This window comes from Pundamilia nyererei, unplaced genomic scaffold (assembly GCF_000239375.1).
Source record: "Pundamilia nyererei isolate P.nyererei 1_Seehausen unplaced genomic scaffold, PunNye1.0 scaffold00072, whole genome shotgun sequence".
NCBI lineage: Eukaryota > Metazoa > Chordata > Actinopteri > Cichliformes > Cichlidae > Pundamilia > Pundamilia nyererei.
In genome coordinates this window covers 1547761-1568380 of record NW_005187473.1, presented here as the reverse complement: position 1 = coordinate 1568380, position 20620 = coordinate 1547761, and the positions used below count along the sequence as shown (strand labels likewise).

General features: G+C 42.5%; 1 protein-coding gene across 1 annotated transcript in view; it reads right to left on the bottom strand.

Annotated features, from left to right (window-relative positions):
- Positions 1-1936: 1936 nt before the first annotated feature.
- The window catches only part of LOC102205443 (glypican-1-like), a 43979-nt gene continuing 25295 nt past the window's right edge, over positions 1937-20620 (bottom strand). Inside the window, exons 2-10 of the mRNA XM_005736936.1 lie at positions 14352-14510; positions 12677-12894; positions 12239-12412; positions 10431-10596; positions 10171-10301; positions 9483-9620; positions 9124-9254; positions 3777-3952; positions 1937-3441 (exon numbers count right to left, since the gene is read on the bottom strand). Coding sequence (XP_005736993.1) covers positions 3257-3441; positions 3777-3952; positions 9124-9254; positions 9483-9620; positions 10171-10301; positions 10431-10596; positions 12239-12412; positions 12677-12894; positions 14352-14510 — 1478 coding nt within the window. The 3' untranslated portion in view covers positions 1937-3256. The remainder of the gene's footprint in view (positions 3442-3776; positions 3953-9123; positions 9255-9482; positions 9621-10170; positions 10302-10430; positions 10597-12238; positions 12413-12676; positions 12895-14351; positions 14511-20620) is intronic.

Below are 20620 nucleotides of genomic sequence, written 5' to 3'. Positions count from 1 at the left end.
ATTAACTGTGAAAAGCTTAGCTCAGTTTCTCTAGCCACACCCAGGCCTGCTCACTGCCACGCCTGTTCTCAATCGAGAAATCATTTCAATAGGACCTGCCTGACAAAATGGAGTGGACCAAAAGATCCTCAAAAGCCAGACATCGTGCTGCGATCCAAGGAAATTCAGGAACAAGTGAGAAACAAAACAACTGAGATCTCTCAGTGTGGAAAAAGTTATAAATCCATTTCTAAAGCTGTGGGACTCCATAAACCACAGTGAGAGCCATTAACCACAAATGGCAAAAACATGGAACAGTGGTGAACCTTCCCAGGAGTAGCTGGCTGACCAAAATTACTCCAAGAGTGCAGCGAGGTCATAAGAGGTCACAAAACCCCCCAAAACAACATCCAAAGAGTTGCAGACCTCACTTGCTTCAGTTAAAGAGAGTGTTCATGTGTCCACCATAAGAAAGCCACTAGGCAAAATTAGCATGCATAGCAGAGTTGCAAGAGGAAAACCACTGCTGAGCAAAGAAACATAAATTCTCATCTTAGTTTTTTCCAGAAAATTTCTTGATGATCCCTAAGACTTTTGGAAAAATACTGATGGGACTGATGAGACAAAAGTTTAAGTCAAAGTCCCGACCTGAATCCGATTGAGATGCTGTGGCATGACCTTAAAAAGGCGGTTCATGCTCGAAAACCCTCCAGTGTGACTGCATTACAACAATTCTGCAAAGATGAGTGCGCCCTTCTTCAACAGTGCTTCATGAGACTCACTGCTAAGGGTGGCCCAACCAGTTATTAGGCTTGGGGACAATCACTTTTCCACACAGGGCCATGTAGGTTTGGATTTTTTTCTCCCTTAATAATAAACACTTTCATTTAGAAACTGCATTTGGTGTTTACGTCTGTTATCTTTGTCTAATATTTACATTTGTTTAATCCTCTCAAACATTTAAGTGTGGCAAACACAAAAAAAACAGGAAAGCAGGAGGAAGGCAAACTTAATATTCAGGTTTCTAGCACGATGTAGAGTAAGTGGTCAGTGTTTTTAGACAAGTCTGTGAAACAACCACCACAGCAATCTGCTAGCAAAGCAATCACAAGGAGATTTTTGCCAATCAGTTGGGGAATATAGATTTTTCCCTAGACCTGTCTGAATTTTACTTTAGGAATCGTTTTCCAATAACCGCTCACAACCACTCAGGGGAATAGTCATTTTCCCCTAGATTTCCCCAGCACTGGTCTCTAGGCCTGGACAACTGCGGGCTTCACTTCATCCTACATCGTCACCCTGATTGTCACACATCCAAAATGATGTCGTAGGGGTGTCTGCAAAACCTCAGTAAACCTATGGTTTAACTCAAACTGGAGCTCATAATTATCAGATGGTTAGGAAAATTCACCACATTGAAAAATGTTTTTTGCTGTAATTCCAAAAAGAAACAACAAACTGTAAAGTAACCTGTCAAAATGCCCACACCCTTAACCATGCATAGTTTTAAACTTTAATATAATTCAGAGCTTTATAAAAATGCATCCCTTGTAAAATGCCCTGAAAGTGGAACTCTATATATCTAATGCTATAGAGGCTAAATAACTTTTTCTGTATCAGGCTGTTTATTTCTGATGTGAAGTAGAGGATTTTAACACGAAAGTCCTTTTTTTCCAGCCATGAACTGGTTTAATGTTTGTGAAGAAAAAAAGAAACTGAAGTGTAAAAACAAAAATGTGTGTTTTTTACCTTGTTGATCAGCTCAGATAACGTGCCACATAACACCCAGTTCCACTCTTAATAAATACGAAGTTAACTGGCTTTTGTCTGTTGCTTTACTTTTAAAAACACACTTGAATGTGTTATTAATGTTCTCATGAAGATCTCGAAGACTCTAGTCACATTTTGCCAAACTGCTGACCTATTTCTTCACATCAATGACAAAAAAACCCACAGCTACAATCAAACAGAGTTTAATGAATGAAATGTGTGACTGGATACACTGATGTATAAAAAAACCCGGCTCAATACACAGAGTGAAAAATGTGTGTGTGTGTGTGTGTGTGCGTAACACATTTGCGTGAATCAGAAGTTCCATATGTAGCAGTATGGTGCTGCAGCTTGAAGACAGGCATGCCAAGTAAATGATCACCAGGCTAATGCACACACTATTTCACAAATATCCTGTATGTACAAAAGTTGCAGGAACTTTAAACCATTTCTTTTCTTTCTGGTGCGTATGGAGTATAAAACCTGGTGAAGGGTTCTCACGTGTGTGTAATAAGCTTTGGTTTGACCGACCGTACATCAGCCTCAACACAAGCAAGCATTCCCCAAATGGTCCTCTCTGGATTTGACCTTCTCTGTGGAGTTTTGTGTGCGTGTGTGTGTGTTTACTGCAAACAGATGTGTAACAATCGTGCGCATTCTCCTGTCTTTACAAAACAGAACTTAAGGAAACTGCTTGTGTGTGCTTGAGTTTAAGAGCGTCAACGAGGCTGCTCACTTCACAGAGATCATGAGTTGTTATTTAAAAAAAAAAGAAGTGGTTGTTTCAGCTTCTTTCTGAAAGCCAGTTTGAAATTGTTGGGTTTACAGTACAGCACATCTGATACATGACAGGGTTGTGATCAGTTATCTGCAATATTTCAAACAAATCCCACTGAGTCTGTCCGCTTAAAGCAGTGACACCAAGACTTCTGGACGACGACACCACAGATTACGGGGAATTCCTCGCCAGTAGAGTATTATACTGTACATTCATGACTCGATATGATGCCAGCCTTTAAGCTAATGTACACGAACATTTATAGCGTACACAATGTTTGTTAAGGTAGACAACTCTGACTCAAGTAGTGAAATAACAAAAAATTAAATTAAAAAAACCCAGAAAAATCTTGTTTGTATATCAGGGCACCGAACATGTTTTCACAGGCCTCTGCAGCCTGCTGATTGGACACAATTAGACATCATTATCTTCATCAGAGTCTTCTTTGTCATCCCTTGTTTGTCTGTTCTCATTCCAACAACACGCTAGCAAGCTAAGACATATGTAAACGCAGTAAAATAAAGAATACAATCAGTTTTTGCTCTTCTGAGTCGATGAAAATGTCTTCTCATTCCACAAATGTCTCCTTTATTTATTTTTTTATGGTTTTTTTGTAGGTTTTATTTTTGTTGGCAAAATTACTTCCTCAAGCTGAACCCCCGTTTGTCCTTCCCATGGTTCAGCCCTGCCTTTGACTTCAAACTCTCGACCGAAGGCGGCGCTGGTCCATCATCGCTGAAGCAGCAGCAGAAGGGTCACCGGGAGCAGGAGCAGCAGGCTACAGAAGCCGGTTTGGAACGCGGCCGCGCCTCTGACTCGGTTGTTGTCCGGTGAGTAGGCATACAATCCTGGTCTGCTACGAGGACACTGGCCACCTACACACATACCGCTTCCAGAGCCGCTGATGTCATCACCTGGAAAACAGAGCGATACGGATAAAACACTGTTAACGGTAAACTGTGAAATAATTCTTTAAAGACCAGTGGAAGCTTTTTTTATTAAATGTCACCTTCAGCTGCTCTTGATAATTGGCCCAATTGTATTTGGGTCCGTCTGAAATTCCTGAATGCAATTAATCTTTTAATTACACCATTCATAGGGAATATTTTGTCCTTAAATCCCAGGTCTCATTAACTCTAGGGAATAAGACCCCCGAAACAAGAGAGCTGGTGCATTTGATCTACTTGCAGAATCAGTATGATATAAAACAACTATTTCTGGAATCTACTTTTACCAGAAGATCACTCACTTGCATCCTGGAAGTCTACATCATTGCCATCCAGTGCATTTTTCAGCCTGTTGCTCATAATTTTGAGTTGCATGATCTGCTGCCGGATGGTCATGTCTGGCTTTGTGATGTCGAGCTCCACTTCTGGGTTGTTGATCTGATTGGCCAAACCATCGCCCATCACTTCTGGAAGGTACCTAATTGGCCATGAGAAGCGACAGGAATAGAAGCATGATGCTCATAGCTTAAATCACTGCCTTATGGCTGTCACATTATCGCTGATGACAGAGCTTGTGTGTGCTCAGCGGACTGTGAGGCATCAATATTTGGTTTTATGGGCACTCCTTAGCTTATCTTAGCCTTCGGGGTTTTCTCAAATGCAGTTAATTACTATTAAATTAAATTTAGTTATTTTTTTCTATAGCACCAAATCACAGCAACATTCACCTCAAATAACTTTGTATTGAAAGGTAAAGACCCTACAACAATACAGAGAGAACCCCAACAGCCAGACGAGTCTTAGTAGAGGGAGTTTGCGCAGCTATATTGTGGTGTTAAAAGCACAGTCGTGCAGCCTGTGGTTATGCAAAAGAAAACAAGTACTTGTGAGTATCCTCAACTGGAAAATACAATACCTAGTCCCAAAGCTTTAAGAAATGGGCACCAGTGGATAGTAAAATCAGTGCTGCAGAAGAAAGAAAAAACTCCGTTCCACCTTTTAAAAAAAATTATATAATTTTTATTTATTATATTTTTAAAGTATTTCATCCAGCAAGACACTGCTTGAGAAACATTAAAAGTCGTGAGGAGTGCTGTGTTTGAAAAACTATTACATAAGCCCTTTGTGACTCCTGATGGAGCTGTGCAAAGTCTGGTTGTGTAATTGGCCTTCTGACTTACACCCCTTTCAGACTGACACCTACGCTGCTGTGTCAGCCACCCCAGCTATGTCAGGAGTAAGCATCTCTTTTCAATTGTGGGCCAGTGTTTTTAGCATTGATCATCAGGGCTTAGTTTTTCCAGACATGGATTATGCCTAATCCTAGACCAAATACTTTTTCCAATCAGGATCTTCAAGTCTAGAAATCTGTGCCTGGGAAACCAGCCGAAAGAGATCAACATGTCCCGGTGCAATGGACGAGCAGGGGTGTGATTTTGTTTAACTTTCTGTTGTAATTAAATAATAAAATGTAGGCATAAATAAGACAAAGTATGCTGTGGCAAAGAACTTATTATGCAAACAAGAAACTAAAACTTCATTTTGTCTCAGACAGCCAAATATCTTTGCAGGCGCGTGAGGTCTGAGTCACTATATGCCTACCACTCACTTTTGCATTTAGGCCTAAAGCTCTCTTTCAGCCAATATATTCATGTATTTTTCTTTATGAAAAGACTCAAACAAGGCAAATTTACAAATAAAACACAATTTCATTAAAAGGTTCAGCCTAAAGCCGCTCTACGCCCATCCAAAAACTCCTCTCCACAGCTTCCTATCACAGCTACCCTGTAAGTGGAGACAGCTGTGCTCTGGCTCCACAGGAGACCGGGGGCGCGGTCGAATAGTCAATTCTGCTTAGGAAGGTCTCTAACTGAGTTAAGCAACCCAGAGGTATCTGCATGGCAGCCATAATAAGAGCCGTTCGAATTCTCTAAATACTTAGAAAAGGTCATTCGATGCTTCATTATCACCTCCTCTGGCATAGGACAAACTGCACCATCCTTTATGAAAGGAAAGGAGATAATGAGATCCCATAACTCATAGCTACTCACCATCCGGCCATTAAATGATTCAAAATAAACTGACAAAGTGATGCAGATCATGTAAATATTAACTATGAGTGTTCCCCAATTTACAGCCTGCTGATTTGTTTAGAATTTTCAACAGCAGGCTGCTAAACCCACAGCTGCTGTAACAGGATCTACTTCTCATCAAGCTATCGCCTTATGTGAAGAACATACTGTGGATTTATATTAGCTCTCTAAATCAAGATTATGCGCTATATTAATTGATCGTTGTGTTTAATGTTAGCTATAGTTCACTTTGCATTAGTTATATCCGCTGTAGCCAGAATCCCCAGACTTTAGGATCATCATTAAAGTAATTTATAACACACACACACACACACACACACACACACACACACACACACACAGAGGACTCTGAATTGGATAAGTGATGGATGGGGGGAATTTTTCTTCACTTATAGACAGGCTTAAAAAAAGGAGGAAATGATGTGGTGAAGTATGTCAAGATCAAGGATCAGTTGCCGGTTTGTTTATATGTTTGGCATCTCCCACTACAGTATATATGGGTGTGTACTTTTTCTCTCCTCCCCCCAGGTGTTTCTGTCTCTGGGTGAGAAAGGTGTGAGAGGTCCCGGGTTCAAGCTCCCAATTCATGTTACGTGCCCTAGCCTTCGGGGTAACCTAAACACAACATGAGACGCGACTCTCAAGAAAAGACCGGCACCCTAACAGCCAAAGACGCTAAGCAGGAATTTATTTGCTTCACCAAAACAACAAACCAACGTTTCCTGCTCTCCCCTGACCAAAAATAAAAGGCAAACAGAAGACAATGTTCTAGTCTATGCTCCTAAACAAGAGACAAAGTGTTTCATCAAAGAAATGGCTTCTTATTCCCATTTAACTGCTACAGTGCTTTGAATTTGCAGTTCTCTAGTTATAAAACGATATTTTTTAAAATGCTCTCGGCTAGCCGCCACGTTACCAGCAATACAAATGAGCTCACGCTGTTCACTAAAGGATTTAAGTGCAGGATTCTCACACAAGCACTCAAAGCTACGAGCAACTGGCTGGCTCAAGGAGAGATGCAAGGTGGCTGTCAGCTGGAGGCTAAGAGGCTGCTGTCCACTCAATTAGCAGTCGCTGCATGTCTCTGCCAACACACACCTTGTAGGAAGGAGAAGGGAAAAAAAACACAGTCCCACTCATACTCTGATGGGAGGAGCCAAACACGTAAACAACATGGCACATAACAAGTAAGATGCACATGTTGTTTTCCCTTATTTGAACAGTGTGGTTCAACAGAACAGACACTCTTCCTTAGTCAGTATGAATTCGCCTTCACAACTTTCTTTCTTCATGACATTTTCCACTAGAGTCAAAGAACAATGTGTAGTAGAAGGAGGAAGCAGGTCCTTTTTTTGACTATTTGACTGCACCCCCAGTGGTGGAAGCAGGACACACCCACAGAACCAAAGATAGATGGAGTCTGATTATTCAAGACCTTGTACTGTATGTGAGGAGAAGGAACTTGTTGTTGCAATTTGGGCACCATGACACAATCCTACTGAAAGAAGATGTGTGATGATGCCGAGTTATTGTTTCTACAGGATTTCTGTTGTAATTTTGCGTCTGATATCTATTGAGCTCTACAGAAAACCACAAGATGTCACTGCAAAGCTGCAAGCGAGTATTAATGGCATATTCTTTATCACACACAGTCACACACAGTCAGCAATTCATCTTTATTTCATGGCCTCTTTCACATTATTCACACACACAGAGGCACAGCACATATTTGATGTTTAGTTGGCCCTAATCCAAGCACTTTAAAGAAAGGGAGGTGCGAATGTGTGTGCACGTGTGAAGCGTGGCCGGATCATCAGATTGTTCTCTAATCCATTTTGCACATGGATTAAGGGAGGCAGAAAAACACACAGGGGTGTGTTCTTTTGTTTCCATGAATACCTGTGTCGCAGGATGTGGATTTCTGCTGGGATTTGGAATCACTGTATGTGGAAGAAATGTAAGTTCGGCACCTTGGAACTGATGCCTGCTTTGTTTTGACACAGGTGCTACAAATGGCTTTCAACGTGAAGAGGAGGCCTGTGTCTCGCAGCTTCATCAGAAGCTGGATGTTTGGCTTCTTCTCTTTAGAAGCATTTTCCAGTTTTTAAGTATTAAAAAGAAGCGTTCTCTTTGGAATGAAACTTCACTCAACAGTCGTTGTTGGGATGAAGGTGGGAAGGGTCTCCGGGTGGACTCGGATATCTAACTGCCTTCCTGCCTTTCAGTAACAAGTGCACGTGGGATTAAGGACTGCAGTCAAAAACAACAAAAACCTAAAAAGAAAAAAGTACACACAAAATAGACTATGAACTTTTGTCTTCTTCTTTCACTTGATAGCTTGAGGGGTTGCCACAACAGATCGTTTGCCTTCATCTCACCCTAACCCCCAGCATCCTCCACTGGCACATCAACCCTCTGCATGTCCTCCTTCACTACATCCCTGAACTTTCTCTGTGGTCTTCTTCTTTTCCTCTTGCCTGGCATTTCCATATTCAGCATCATTTGTCTGATATATCTGCGCATGTCCAGACTAACTCAGCCTAACTTTGTCTCCAAACCCCTCAAATTGAGATGCCCCTCTGAAGTACTCATTTGTCCATCCTGGTAGTTCACAATCAAAATCACAATCATCTTCAGCTCTGCCGCCTGCAGCTCGGCTTCCTGTTTTTTTTGTCAGTCTCACTGTTTCCAAGGTAGTCTCACTGCCATCTTGCAAGCCTTTCCTTTCACTCTTGCTTCTGTCTTTCTGTCACAAATCAGCCCTCATACTCATCTGCACCCACTTTTTTCTGCCTGCACTCTCTTCTTCACTTCTCTTGTGCACCATCTGCTTTGCATGGTTGAACCCAGGTATCTAAACTCATCTACTGTCACGACCTCTACCCCTTCTATGTTCACCTTTCCACCTGTCTCTCTCTCTCATTCACACACATGTATTCTTCTGAATTTCATTCCTCTTCTCTCCAGTGCAAACCCCCAACTCTCCAGAGTCTCTTCCACCTCTCACTTCAGTGTCGTCTGCAAACATCATAGTCCACAGAGACTCCTGTGCGATCACATCTGTATAAGCCAAAAGCCCAGACTTCCAGCTAACTTGAAACACTCCATTTTATTTCTATTCTCAGCTCTGACAGAGGTGACAAGGGTCATATGATCATCTTAGACACACAGCTCTGGTTGTGAGCACAGCAGCTCCACTCATCTGCTGTCCACATCTTTCTTTAAGAGGGGGGCAAAACCAATCTGCAGAAGCTGGCTTAAAGGAAGAAGAGTGTGGATTAACTGAGGGGCTGCACCATGGTCCTGTGTACTATATTAAGGGATTATTTTGATATGTGAATCATACAAAGCTGCTCTAGCAAAGTGCATGAATAAAAACATTTCAAATGAGAATAACAGCCCCATATTAATGCTGAGGATAAATGCAGGGAGGTTAAGTAATAATCTTTATATGATGTATAGATAAGTAAACAGAGAAAAACATATAAGAGGTTAGGTTCAGGCTTGTTTTTTAAAATCAACATTAATGCGCATATTTCCTGCTTTTTTTCCCTACCTGGCTTTAGTGATACCATTCCAGCATTTGTCCTGACTGTTGCCTCCAGGTGCCAGTTTGCCACATAGTGCCAAAGAAAGCTGAATCCAGTACTGACGCATCTCCCTCAGCTTACTGGATAGATCCGATACCTAACAACAAAGAGAGTGCAAACAGTCTTTATAAACAATACATAAAGTGGTGGAGTCTCACTCTTAAAAGCCATGCAAACACCGATAAAAGAAATTCTGCTGAGCTCTTCAGCCGGTCGTTTGCGCTTACATCCATGAAAATCCACTGATGCTTGCTGTCGTTAAGTATGTAATCATTATTTTTAAAGTACACCACACACAGGTGTGGTGTACTTTAGATGTATGCACCTGCATTTCAAGTCTGAGTCCAGCAGTCGGGGAGGGTTTGTACTCAGACGCAGTCAAGGAGCCACTCTTCTTCTTCTGTTCATGAGGGGTGGGACTTCCTGTTCCTGGCTCTCCTGGCATTCCACACGTCTGATACACCTACAAGCACAAAAGACACAAAGACAGATATAAAGATGCACACACCGTGAGGTATTTACTAGCTAAGTTTACATTGGTGATATCTAATTCACCCACTAGATGGCGCCACAGACAAGCATTTGAAAATCTCAGCTCCTTTTGCACTGACAGTATATTAATCGGTATATATTAAAGGAGCAGATCACTATCAGTATATCTGTGGCTAACTATGTAAGCTAATAATGCTCTCCATTCTTCTGACGGACTTATCTGGATGGTGCTACGTTCTTTATGATCCCTTATTCACAAGGGGTCACCATAGCAGCTGTATGTTTCATTTGCCAGACAACCTTCCCCATGCAACCCCCAAAGGGATTCGTTTCTCCTGGTTACACAAATGTGTGAACTAATGTGTCAACCTTTAAACTATGGATCCACCATTCTGTCCTTATATGACTTTGTATGTTCCTTAACATGGGAATAAAACCAGTACAGAAGTAAAAGGTTTGGATGATGAGCTGTTTATTTGGAGATAAAAAACTAATATAGGTGTTGAGTCAGACAAGCTTGCCTTAGCTGTAAAAGCATCCATGTTTTCCTGCAGGTAGTGCACCGCCTCGTAGATTCGAACTGGGATGGAAGAAAGAACCACGTCGAGGCTGGGCTCTGTGCTGAAGCTAGACGCCACCTGGATCATCGTGTCTTAACAGGGGAGTGAGGACAGCGACTTTAACCGGGCAGTGTTTTTAGATTTTTTTGTTTAGCAGAATTGTTAAATGAAGTATTTAAGTGAATTCTCAGAGGATTAGTAAGATTTTCATTGTGTCTCACCTATAAGGTTCTGCCACTCAGGGTTCAGGTCAGCCTGATTGGCCAGGCAGCCCTTCATGACATTTGCGCAGTAGCTGGAGCACGGTTTAGCAGAGGCCACGCCACGACAATGGGGGCAGTATAGCAGCTTCATCAAGGCTCTCTCACACTCTGGACTCAGAGAAACCTGGTATGAGTGAATGGAAGAGTCAGTTTCATTCAAAAAGAAGGAAGTTTATGTTTCTTACAGGGAAAAAGACAGAACAAAAAATATTGGCAGTCACCAGCGCTACCCCTCCGCCTCAGGAGATGCACCTGTGGTGCAAATGTGAAATCCCAGGTGACTTCCTTCTCTAGTTATTGGATTCACAAGATTTTCAAAAAACCTTGTGACCTAACCCTAACCCTTGATGTTGAGATCTGAACTTGTCTGAGATTTTTAGTAGCTGCACCTCTGGCATTATTTTGTAAATCCTATATTGCCTCTTTCTCACGTTATTTCACAAAGTTTGTTGTCCACCCACGCTATTGTCAACCTGCCCCCCTCTGTCTTTCATTGCTAAGGGGTAAAAAACAGAAATTAGTTCCTTCCCCTGTCCTTTCAATGAGGGAACTAATTAAAAAACACACAGTAGAGGGCGCTATCGCAGCATAATATGAAATACAGGCGCAACTGGAAGGCAATGATGACCCTGCCTGTCTGTCTTTTTACAACACTGCTGCTCTCTCAGCTTCTGATTATGAACCCAAGTCGTGAAATGTTGTCAGCTTCACCACGACTGCTGTCACATCTCAGAGTGGGACGCTTCAAATCAGAGAAACAACAGCACACAAAGGTGTGTTTGTCTGATTTTAATAAGCGCCGTGCTCTCTTGCATACCCTCACACATTCATCTCTGTGCATTCTGAAGCTCAGTCAGCACACACTCGAGACCTGCTCGTGTGGAAACAGTCGCTGTCAGCGCGAGGTCTGCGTTCATTTGCGTCACACATTTTTCCATGCGATAATGTCTTTCATGTGTTTAAAAGTCTGCGCTGCTAATGAAGTTTTGACAAAAACTAAACGAGGTGGGCTACATGTGCTGTGATGGAGTGCACAACTTGAGCAGGTTTCAAGAATGTGCTCAGATTTTCATATCAATCAGAAATGAATGGAACCTACGGGAAACCAGAAACATGCCGAGTTTTGGGAAAATGGGCTTAACAGTACCCAATTCCTGCTTTTAAAAAAACAAAGATTTATGCACTGCTGATATACTGGCATCTGGGACGAGTGATGAACCGAAGGCATGCCTTGCTCTTGTTCTTTGTGTCCTAAATCAAACATTAAAAGAGAGGAGGCTGCAAACCATAAAACGCAGACAAAAAACAAACAGCCAAATCTGACGCGCTCCGTCCCCGAGAGATGAGAAAACTGCAGCAAGAGCTGGAAAAAAACAAAAAAAACATCATCACACCCATAATTTGCTGTCATCCCTCCAAGTGAGAGTTTTGTTCTCATGGCAGAGTCTGACACTTCATTTCTGATGATCTTTGTGTTTCTCATTTGTAGGGTGGGGACATTTTCTCTGGCAGCCAGGGTGTGACGATCATGCAGCCATCATCTCTGCTTTCCTGGGACTACGCCAGGCAGGCCTTGGACACACACACACAGACGTTCGTGTTTCCATGACTTCAGTGGACATCATTTGCCTTTCACTGAGTTCATGTGGCTTTACCCTAACCTGAACCATATTTAATTATATACCTCATCATGGGGACTTGCCATTTCTCCCCCAAAGAGGGAGGATCCCAACACCTAAATGAGTATTACAAGCATGCACGCTCACCTGTGAGACCTTCCTGACCACATCTGCGCTGACTAACAGCCCCTGGACAAACGACCTGGCTGTGACAAACGCCCGGATCACCTTCGCCTTCATGTCTCGAGGGACGTCTCCAAACGGCCGCAGCGTCTCCTGTTGCTTAGCAACACACTCAAGGTAGTCCTCTGATAAGCTGACCTGTGAGACAGAGGTGACAGTGGAAGTGGACACACTGCGGATGAAATATGTTGCTGGGTACGCTGTTAGAAAAAATACAAGATCTTCCAGAGCAAGAGCAAAGGCAAAGGAATTCCCCAAACCACATCAAGAATCTCCAGTTTGGCCAACACTTGGGGACCCAACTGGAATTAGCTGTAACATTATTTTCTCAGCTGAGTCAGTTCCCTACACACCTTTTTTATTTTGCGTCTCTGAAAAAAAGGATACTTTGTCTTTACTCACATCTGTGGGTGCAGAGGCTTTGAATGTGCGCTCCAAAAGGCGGGACCAGAACTCGGACAGGTTCTCGTCCAGGTTGAGAGCAGAGCCCCGATAGTACTGACGCAGGTCTGTGTAGAGATCCGCGTACAGACGGCTGTTCTGGGAGTACAGCGGGCCGAGAGGAGACAGCACCTCCTGCAGGGAGCGCTCGGAGCGACCGTGCAGCTCAGTGAAATACACTGGAGGAGGGAAGGAGAAGAAGAGCCTCACCTTAACCAGAACTCCACAACAAGGCGAATTACATGCACATGCTCGACACATCAAGTGTAGCAAACAAACACCTATTTATACGTGTAGTGAACACACAGCAACAGCAATCATCTGGATTTCTGTTTCCAGACACTCCAAAAATGTCCTTTAATTTGAGCTGAGTAATCCATGTGGCTTTCTTTAGCAGCTAGATTCAAGAGCTGGCCGATATCATACCAAACCTGCAGGCTGGTGCTGAGCAGGAAGTGTTACAGTGAGTTTATCAGATGGATTTTGATGAACGAGCACCTGCCAGGCTGTGCATGTGGAAGCTAGTGACTATATTGCTGAGACAGGGCCAAAGTAATGGGGCTATGAACCGTAACTCTAAAAACAACCGAGGTGGACTGTAAAACTCTAGAGAGGTGAGGGGAAGGCGTCAGTTTTCAGTGCGACTTTCTTACTATAAACGGCTTTTTTCACCTCACACGTTGTCATTTGTCATTTTTGTTTTAACGGCCTTTCTGTTAAACAGCCACGATGCAGATGAACTATTTTCCAGTCAACATGCACATTTCGTTTATAATATTTGACTTAAGATTTATTTCGGTTTAATTTATCTCTGCAGACAGATGGATAAAAAGCGAGCGAGAGCCCAACAGGAGAGAACGAGGGAGTCAGCGAGCTGTCTCTGCAGTATACTGGTCTGGGCTTTTCCCTCATGCTTCAAAGGCCATGGACCAGTGCCAGTCTGCTCTAACAACATCCAGATGGACGGCCACGTTACTGCTACCGAGGTGGCCTGCTGCCTTCAGACTAATAATACTGTCCTCTCCTCCTCCTCCTCCTCCTGCTCTCACTTGTCTTTCTCTTTATTTATTTTTATCCTGAAACATTGTTTCTTCTCAGCGCTAATGACACATTTCTCTCTGGTTGTATTCGTCTGTTTCGCTGGTGTTAGCAGCGGCACATCTCAGTCTTCTTCCTCCCTTACATCCCTCTCTCTTCCTCTGATGTGCAGTGATCTGCAGACACGGCTCCTCAGTGGGTCAACTGCTCATTAGCTGAACCAGCCATTGCCCCAGGGGACACCCCTCTGTTTGTGGGTGTGTGTGTGTGTGTGTGTGTGTCTCCCCTGAGATGAGGGGATCAGCTTATCGTGTTTCATTGTTTCTGCCTGACTCCGCTCTCATTATAGCATCCAGTCAGGGGTCCCCTTGACGCACACACGCACACTTTTGTACAGTGACACACACACCCACCCTCTCCAGCTGTAGTATTGAGCGGTGTGCACGGGCAGAGCTTGTAACAAACAAAAAGATACACAACACACTAATGTCACACTGCTCTGGGCTCACTTCTGAAGCTTTGCTATCGAGCTCAGCTAGTAATGAGTGTCTCGCACACAAACACACACACACACAACACACACACACACCGTACTTACTGTCAAAGCTCCTGTGGAGACCATTGAAGACAGCCTGCAGCGACCTGCCGGCCTCTCTGATCAGTCCCTCTGTTTCTTTGGTGCTCAAACCGGCCAGGTCCTCCTCCATTGTGCTGGTACAGCAAGTCGGGCCCTGAGGACACATCCTCAGATGTTCACCTGACGCAGTGAGAGGGACACTAATTAATTAATTGGGCTTAACTGAATTGACATTATCTAATAAATGAACTTGTCAGCTTTCGAACATGTCTGTTTTCCACCATCCCGAACAACCACGAACACCGGGCTTAAAGAAGAGCGAGGTGCAGACGGGAGCTGTAACCGATTCTATTATCACTCATCGGGATGGCAACAGTCAGTTCACCACTTTATCTTCGATTGAAATATGTCAGCTACTGCTGGACAGTATGAGGCCCCCCTGAATTTGCATCTAGCGCCATCTTAGGTTAACATTTGAGTGCACGTTGAGTCTACTGTTGTAATATCTCTAAATCTAGAGCTACAAAGAGGACAAAATTGTATTCTGCTAAATTAATGCGCGCAAAATAACTCACGCTCCAATCAGCTGTAGCTTTGCTTTGTAATTGGCAGGTATTTCCACATCTACTTGCTAACCTCCTCAGAAAGATTAAAACATTAATACCTGCCAAACATCAAGATGTTACAATTACAATGAGGCTAATCTCTACGTAGTGGTGCCGATAAGATGCAGAATGAGACAACAGAAATCTTTCATCTCATCTCAGACATCTTAACGTATTACAAACATGCTTTGTTTCTATTTATTCGACACATGCCAACCCCTCCGGTCTCACATGATTAGCAGGATCTGGCATGTATGCAGATGCTGTTGGACCACTTTAGTTACTGCTGCAGTAGTATTTGAAAACTTCGAAATGAACTTGTATCTGCTGTGTGTTCCTTGTGTGTAGTGCTCTGCTAATATTTGGCTACTTAATTACAACTTGGCTGCAGGACACTCTCTTTCTATGTTTTTTGCCAGAGTAAAGAATTTGGGTGCTTCTCATAAAATATTTATGACACTGCTGGAACCGTTTTATGCATTCAGACAAGATGAGCACTATTTACAGTGTATACAGTATAGCTGATTCATATATAGCACCAACAATGACTTTTTTTGCCCTGCTTTCCCCTCGGACTGTATATTTGTGTGTCTGCACTTTTTGAGGAAGTGTGTAAACTTGATTTAAAGTCTGTAATCGTTTTGTAAAAGTCCCTCGTTGGAGCCCATATTGCATTTAGCATTACTAAACATATTCATTTTCTTTAGAATCCATATTATTTCTGTTTGCAAACAATATTATTTATTTAACAGAAACAAAAATTACCAAGGTCGATATTATCAGCCCTCTGATAATGGACCTTATAATATTTAGCCATAGCAGAAACCACTGCTGTGCAGTGATGCGTTCTTTTGCATTGTAATGCTAAAACTGAGGGTTATCTTCTAAAAACCTCAGCAACAGTTTGAGCTGTCACTTGAGAAATCATCATGCCAAAAGCAAAAGAAATCCATTTAGGCTAAAAGAATTGTTGATGCTCACAAAGCAGAAGACGGATATAGTTATATTTAAGGATAAAGCTATCACAACAATTCCAAGTTGTAAAAACTGGAGTCAGAAGTATCATCAAGACATTCAGAGAGACACACAACACAGAACAAGCCTGACAGAGGATGGAAGCAAAAGAGTTCAAAGGCTCTCTAAAGAAAACTAGTGAGAGACGTGTTTACCAAGATGGGAAAGTCGCGAAGAAGAGAGGTTGGAGACCAAGAAAAACTCCCACAAAAGTGACACGTTCAAGCCAGGCTGAAGTCTGGAAAGATTATCCATACTGGAAGTGCATCCTTTGGTAAAAACTGGGTCCGGGTCATCGCTTTGTCTTCCAACGCGACAAGAATACAGAACATGCGTCGCTCCTGGAGAAGAACTACCTCCCGAAGACCAAAATGAACATTGATTGACTGGGATGTACCGGCCCTGACTTGAATTCCACTGAAAATCTGTGGGCTGAACTGAAGACCAAGGTATATGCCACAAACCATCGAATCTAGAGGAGCTAGGCAGATTCGTCAAAGAAAACCGGGCTGGGATTTCTCAGGAGATGTGTGTGAGACTTATTGAAAACTACAACCACCGACTCCAGGCTGTTATCCAGCTATGCTTTGACCCTGGTATTTTATTTTTTCTGAAATAATTTGGTTTCTGTCTGCAAAGTAAAATAATTTGAGCATCCAGAATAAAACTAGGCTGTTTGGAAAAGCTGTGTTAAAAATTCCTTGCTCTGTTTGAAAACTTTCGGGAAATATTTTTAAAAGAATGACATTTTCATTCCTTTTTTAAGCGAATAATTCGGTCGTTGTCTGATCATGACATTCAAACATCACAGAAATGCAGAATCAAAATGTGAAATTGTATCGCCTTCAGCATTTTATTATTTTTTGTCTCTGGTCTCATGGGGATTCCCAGAAACTGAAAAAATTGAATATTCTTTTCCCCACATACACAAATAAACATTCACAAAGTCTCAAAAGCAGTCTGCAGCATGGACTGGTTGCCTTCAGGATTTGTGTGTGTGTGTGTGTGTGTGTGTGTGTGTGTGTGTGTGTGTGTGTGTGTGTGTGTGTGTGTGTGTGTGTTTATGTGGCTACGTCTGGAAGGGTTAAGGGTGAGTAAGTACCCCAAGGCTATGTGCATCACTGCTCTCTGCCTTCTTAACAGTTTCGGGAATCGGGTGTGTGTGTGCAGGTCTGTTGGTGTGGGTGCGTGCGCGTGTGTGTGTGTGTGTGTGCGTGTGTGTGTGTCCACTGCAGTAAGTGGAGCAGAAGGGGAGATGCCTTCATCATCACTGCTCCATGAATCTTTCATTGGCACTGGGTGGTGTGTGTGTGTGTGTGTTGTTATGTGTGTGTGTGACTCTGTGTGTGTGTATGTTAACCGATAACCGAGAGCGAGATAAATGGTGGCATCTGGATTGCAGGAAATAGGACTTTTGTATCACCTTGCTTCTTTTCTCACATCCTGCTTTTGATATTTGGAATAATGTTTGTTTCACTGCCTTGCACAGAGTCACGGCGTTAAACCCGTCACACGCCCATCAGCTCTAACACCGAGATATTCTCTTTCATTCGGTCTTTAGTGTCAAGTGTAGGTCTGAGATGAGACGCTTCACTCATCTGAGCTTTCAAAAAAATCTACCAGTCACACCTGCTTCTTCACTGAGCAGCGAGCCTCATCATTAACTCGTGTTGGAAGAAGCTCTTAAAAAGAACACTAATCACATCCTCACACTTAAGCTGTGAATTTTCACGACGCCCACAGTCCTTTCAATCTGATTTCCGGCGATAATCACTGAATCCTCATCTTTGTGCGCCGTAATTACAGCCTCACTGCCAGTTATTCCAAACATTCAATCACATATTTAGTCAAATATACACTTTGATATTATATGATCAGTTTGGCCAATTTTCCACACAGCTCTGCAGATTTGTCTCTGATTGGACAGGTAGAAATCATTCATGGGTGCTACTTTTTCAAGCATTTGATAGTACAAATAAATCCTTTACTAAATAGCTTATTCCATTTTAACAGCATTTTAACTTTTAAGATTTTGTATTCAATATGAAAATCTTAAGTGTGCAATTGAAAATTTATTAAAAATTATTTTTTTAAAAACATTCTTTCTGTCAGTGCTTGCACTTTTGGATTTGCACAAACATTTGGGCAAAGCAGTGAAGTAGAAGACCAGAGGCACTTTTTTTTTCTTCTTGCACTTGTTTTCCGCCATATAGTGTATATTTTGGAGATCATTTCCCATTCCCATACATATTTCATTCTCACTACTGGACAGAAAAAGCACAAACTTGGGCTATTTATTTATGGCAAAATTTATGGTTTAGTATTTGGTGTCAATCCAACCTAAAACTTAAAATAAAAATAAAACAGAAAGTCGTCATATGGGCTCTGAAAACTACACCCTGAGGCCATCTTCGAGTGCGCGTGCACAGCAGCTAATGTTAGCATTTCGCTGTCGGTTTGCTTACCGACCGTGAAGACACGGGGGCGTTTTTGTTTTTTGTTGGTTTTTTTTACTACAAACACATACGCTCTACTGCATTCCTGGGTTTCTGGGTAATGGAAGCAACCGGGATCCTGCTATAAAAACGTAATTTATTTGGATAGACAGAAGTGAGTGCAGTGGTTACACACTAACACATGTGTACAAAAAGCAAGCTTGCAAACACGCTCGCCCACACATGAAAGTGCATTTAAAGGAGCCGGGGAAAAAAAGCAGAGGGTCCATCAAAGTGCAGGTTATCTGGGATTAAGCGGCTTGCTCGAGGGTTTCGTGATGGGAAATGGAGAGGCATTGGGCATTTATCTGCACACAGAGGCAGAGTGAGATTGTCAAAATGGCAGAAACTCCTTTTAAGCGAGACACAACTTTTAAGTGCCCCGGAGTAAAGTGGAGCAGGGGAGAGGAGAAATCTGGTTGCTCACACTGTTTTTTGCCCTCGAGCTACAGCATATATTTAGTTAAGTTAGCTTCCTTAGGGGTAAACACACATTTTGCACTAGACTTACGGGAACCCTCACTGACATAATCCATCTCCTAGTGCCCAAGGCCTCTTTCAGATAAGAAAAGCATACATAACACATATATATTTGTGTATATATGTGTTACTTTTCCATGATTCTTTGACCCCGTTCAAGAGTCATGTGACTCAATTACAGGAGGAGAGCTCTAAGTGTTAGCGTAAATACACCAACAATGAGGTGACGTTCCTTTGCTTGAGGAACATTTGGACGCTGGAAAGGGCCTCGTTCTTTTAGGACTTTGTATGCCTGTTACATGTGTCCAGGGGTCTACTGCACACACTTATGTATGCGACATGAATGGAGGTGTACATACTTGTTCAACTCCAACACGAGATTAGTAGAAGCCCGTGGAAGGAAAGCATGAAATGGGAAGAGCCTGGGCTATATGGTCAGTGAAGATCCTCTGATACCTGCGGATAGAGTCATCTTTGAGACCAATGAAATATACTTAAAGGTCTGTTAATATACATGGATGCTGCAACCAAGTAAAGTCTATGGATGAGAAAATCCAGGAATTTACAGGACCAGTTGGGCAAAGAAATGGCTTTGCCCAACTGGTCCTGTGCTGGACATTTGCACAGAAATGACTAAACAACTTTGCGTGTGTGTGTGTGCGTGTCTGTGGTGTGCATCCAATCACACGTGGCCACATAATGAGAGGTCTTCTGATACCTGGTATGAAGGGTATGCACGTTAATACCAGCTATGTTCATAATTTCCCTGCTGTGGTTTTGTAAGGTGTTTCTATTCCTTAATGGTTTAAATGTGATCTACGTTCTTTTTTTTTTTTAACTCCACACCCAACTGTTTGGGTGTGGAGTTGCTTCATGCCTCAAGGTTAACAGCTACCCAACCCTAGCTATGGAGGCTGGGTTTTGTTTGAATTGGCCACATTTGTGGTATTCAATCAGGTATAAAGGCAAAAATGAATTGCTAAAGTATGCAGCGAGATGTGTTGTATTAATGGCTTTAGAAGGTTATAAAACATGTGAGCCCTTCAATTGTCATGTCAAATAGGTGTGTGGGGGGTGGGGGTTGCAGACAGAGTTTAACAAGTGAATCCTTTGTTCTGAGCTACGTCTTAAACTTCCTAACTTTTATCCCTAAAACCTGCAGCTTCCTGAAATATTTTTGCCTCAAATGAAGTTTGCTTTGGACTCAACCCGTCTTTGCGGAGCGTCTCTGGTCTCATGCGCTGGCATATCAACCACTGCATTTGCACACTAGGGTAGATGCTAGTATTCTTCTCTTTTTTTCACAGGGTTCTACTAAAATAGATATCCAGGAACCTCTCTAAACAAATAAATACTTTGGCTGATCTCTCACTTCTGGCTTAGCTTTACCCCTGGTCGTCTATATGAGCACACCCTTCTTTAGATCCTAACAACTGTAACAACCTCCGTCCAATTTCCAATCTACCCTTCATTTCTAAAATACTCGAAAAAGTGGTTGCAGATCAACTTCATTTACACCTGGTTAATAATCTACGAGAGATTTCAATCTGGTTTTCGCTCATGTCACAGTACAGAAACTGCTTTACTTAAAGTCACTAACGATCTTCTAATCGGAGCTGACTCTGGTCTTCTCACCATTCTCGTCCTTTTAGATCTGAGCTCAGCCTTTGACACCATTTCTCACTCTGTACTTCTA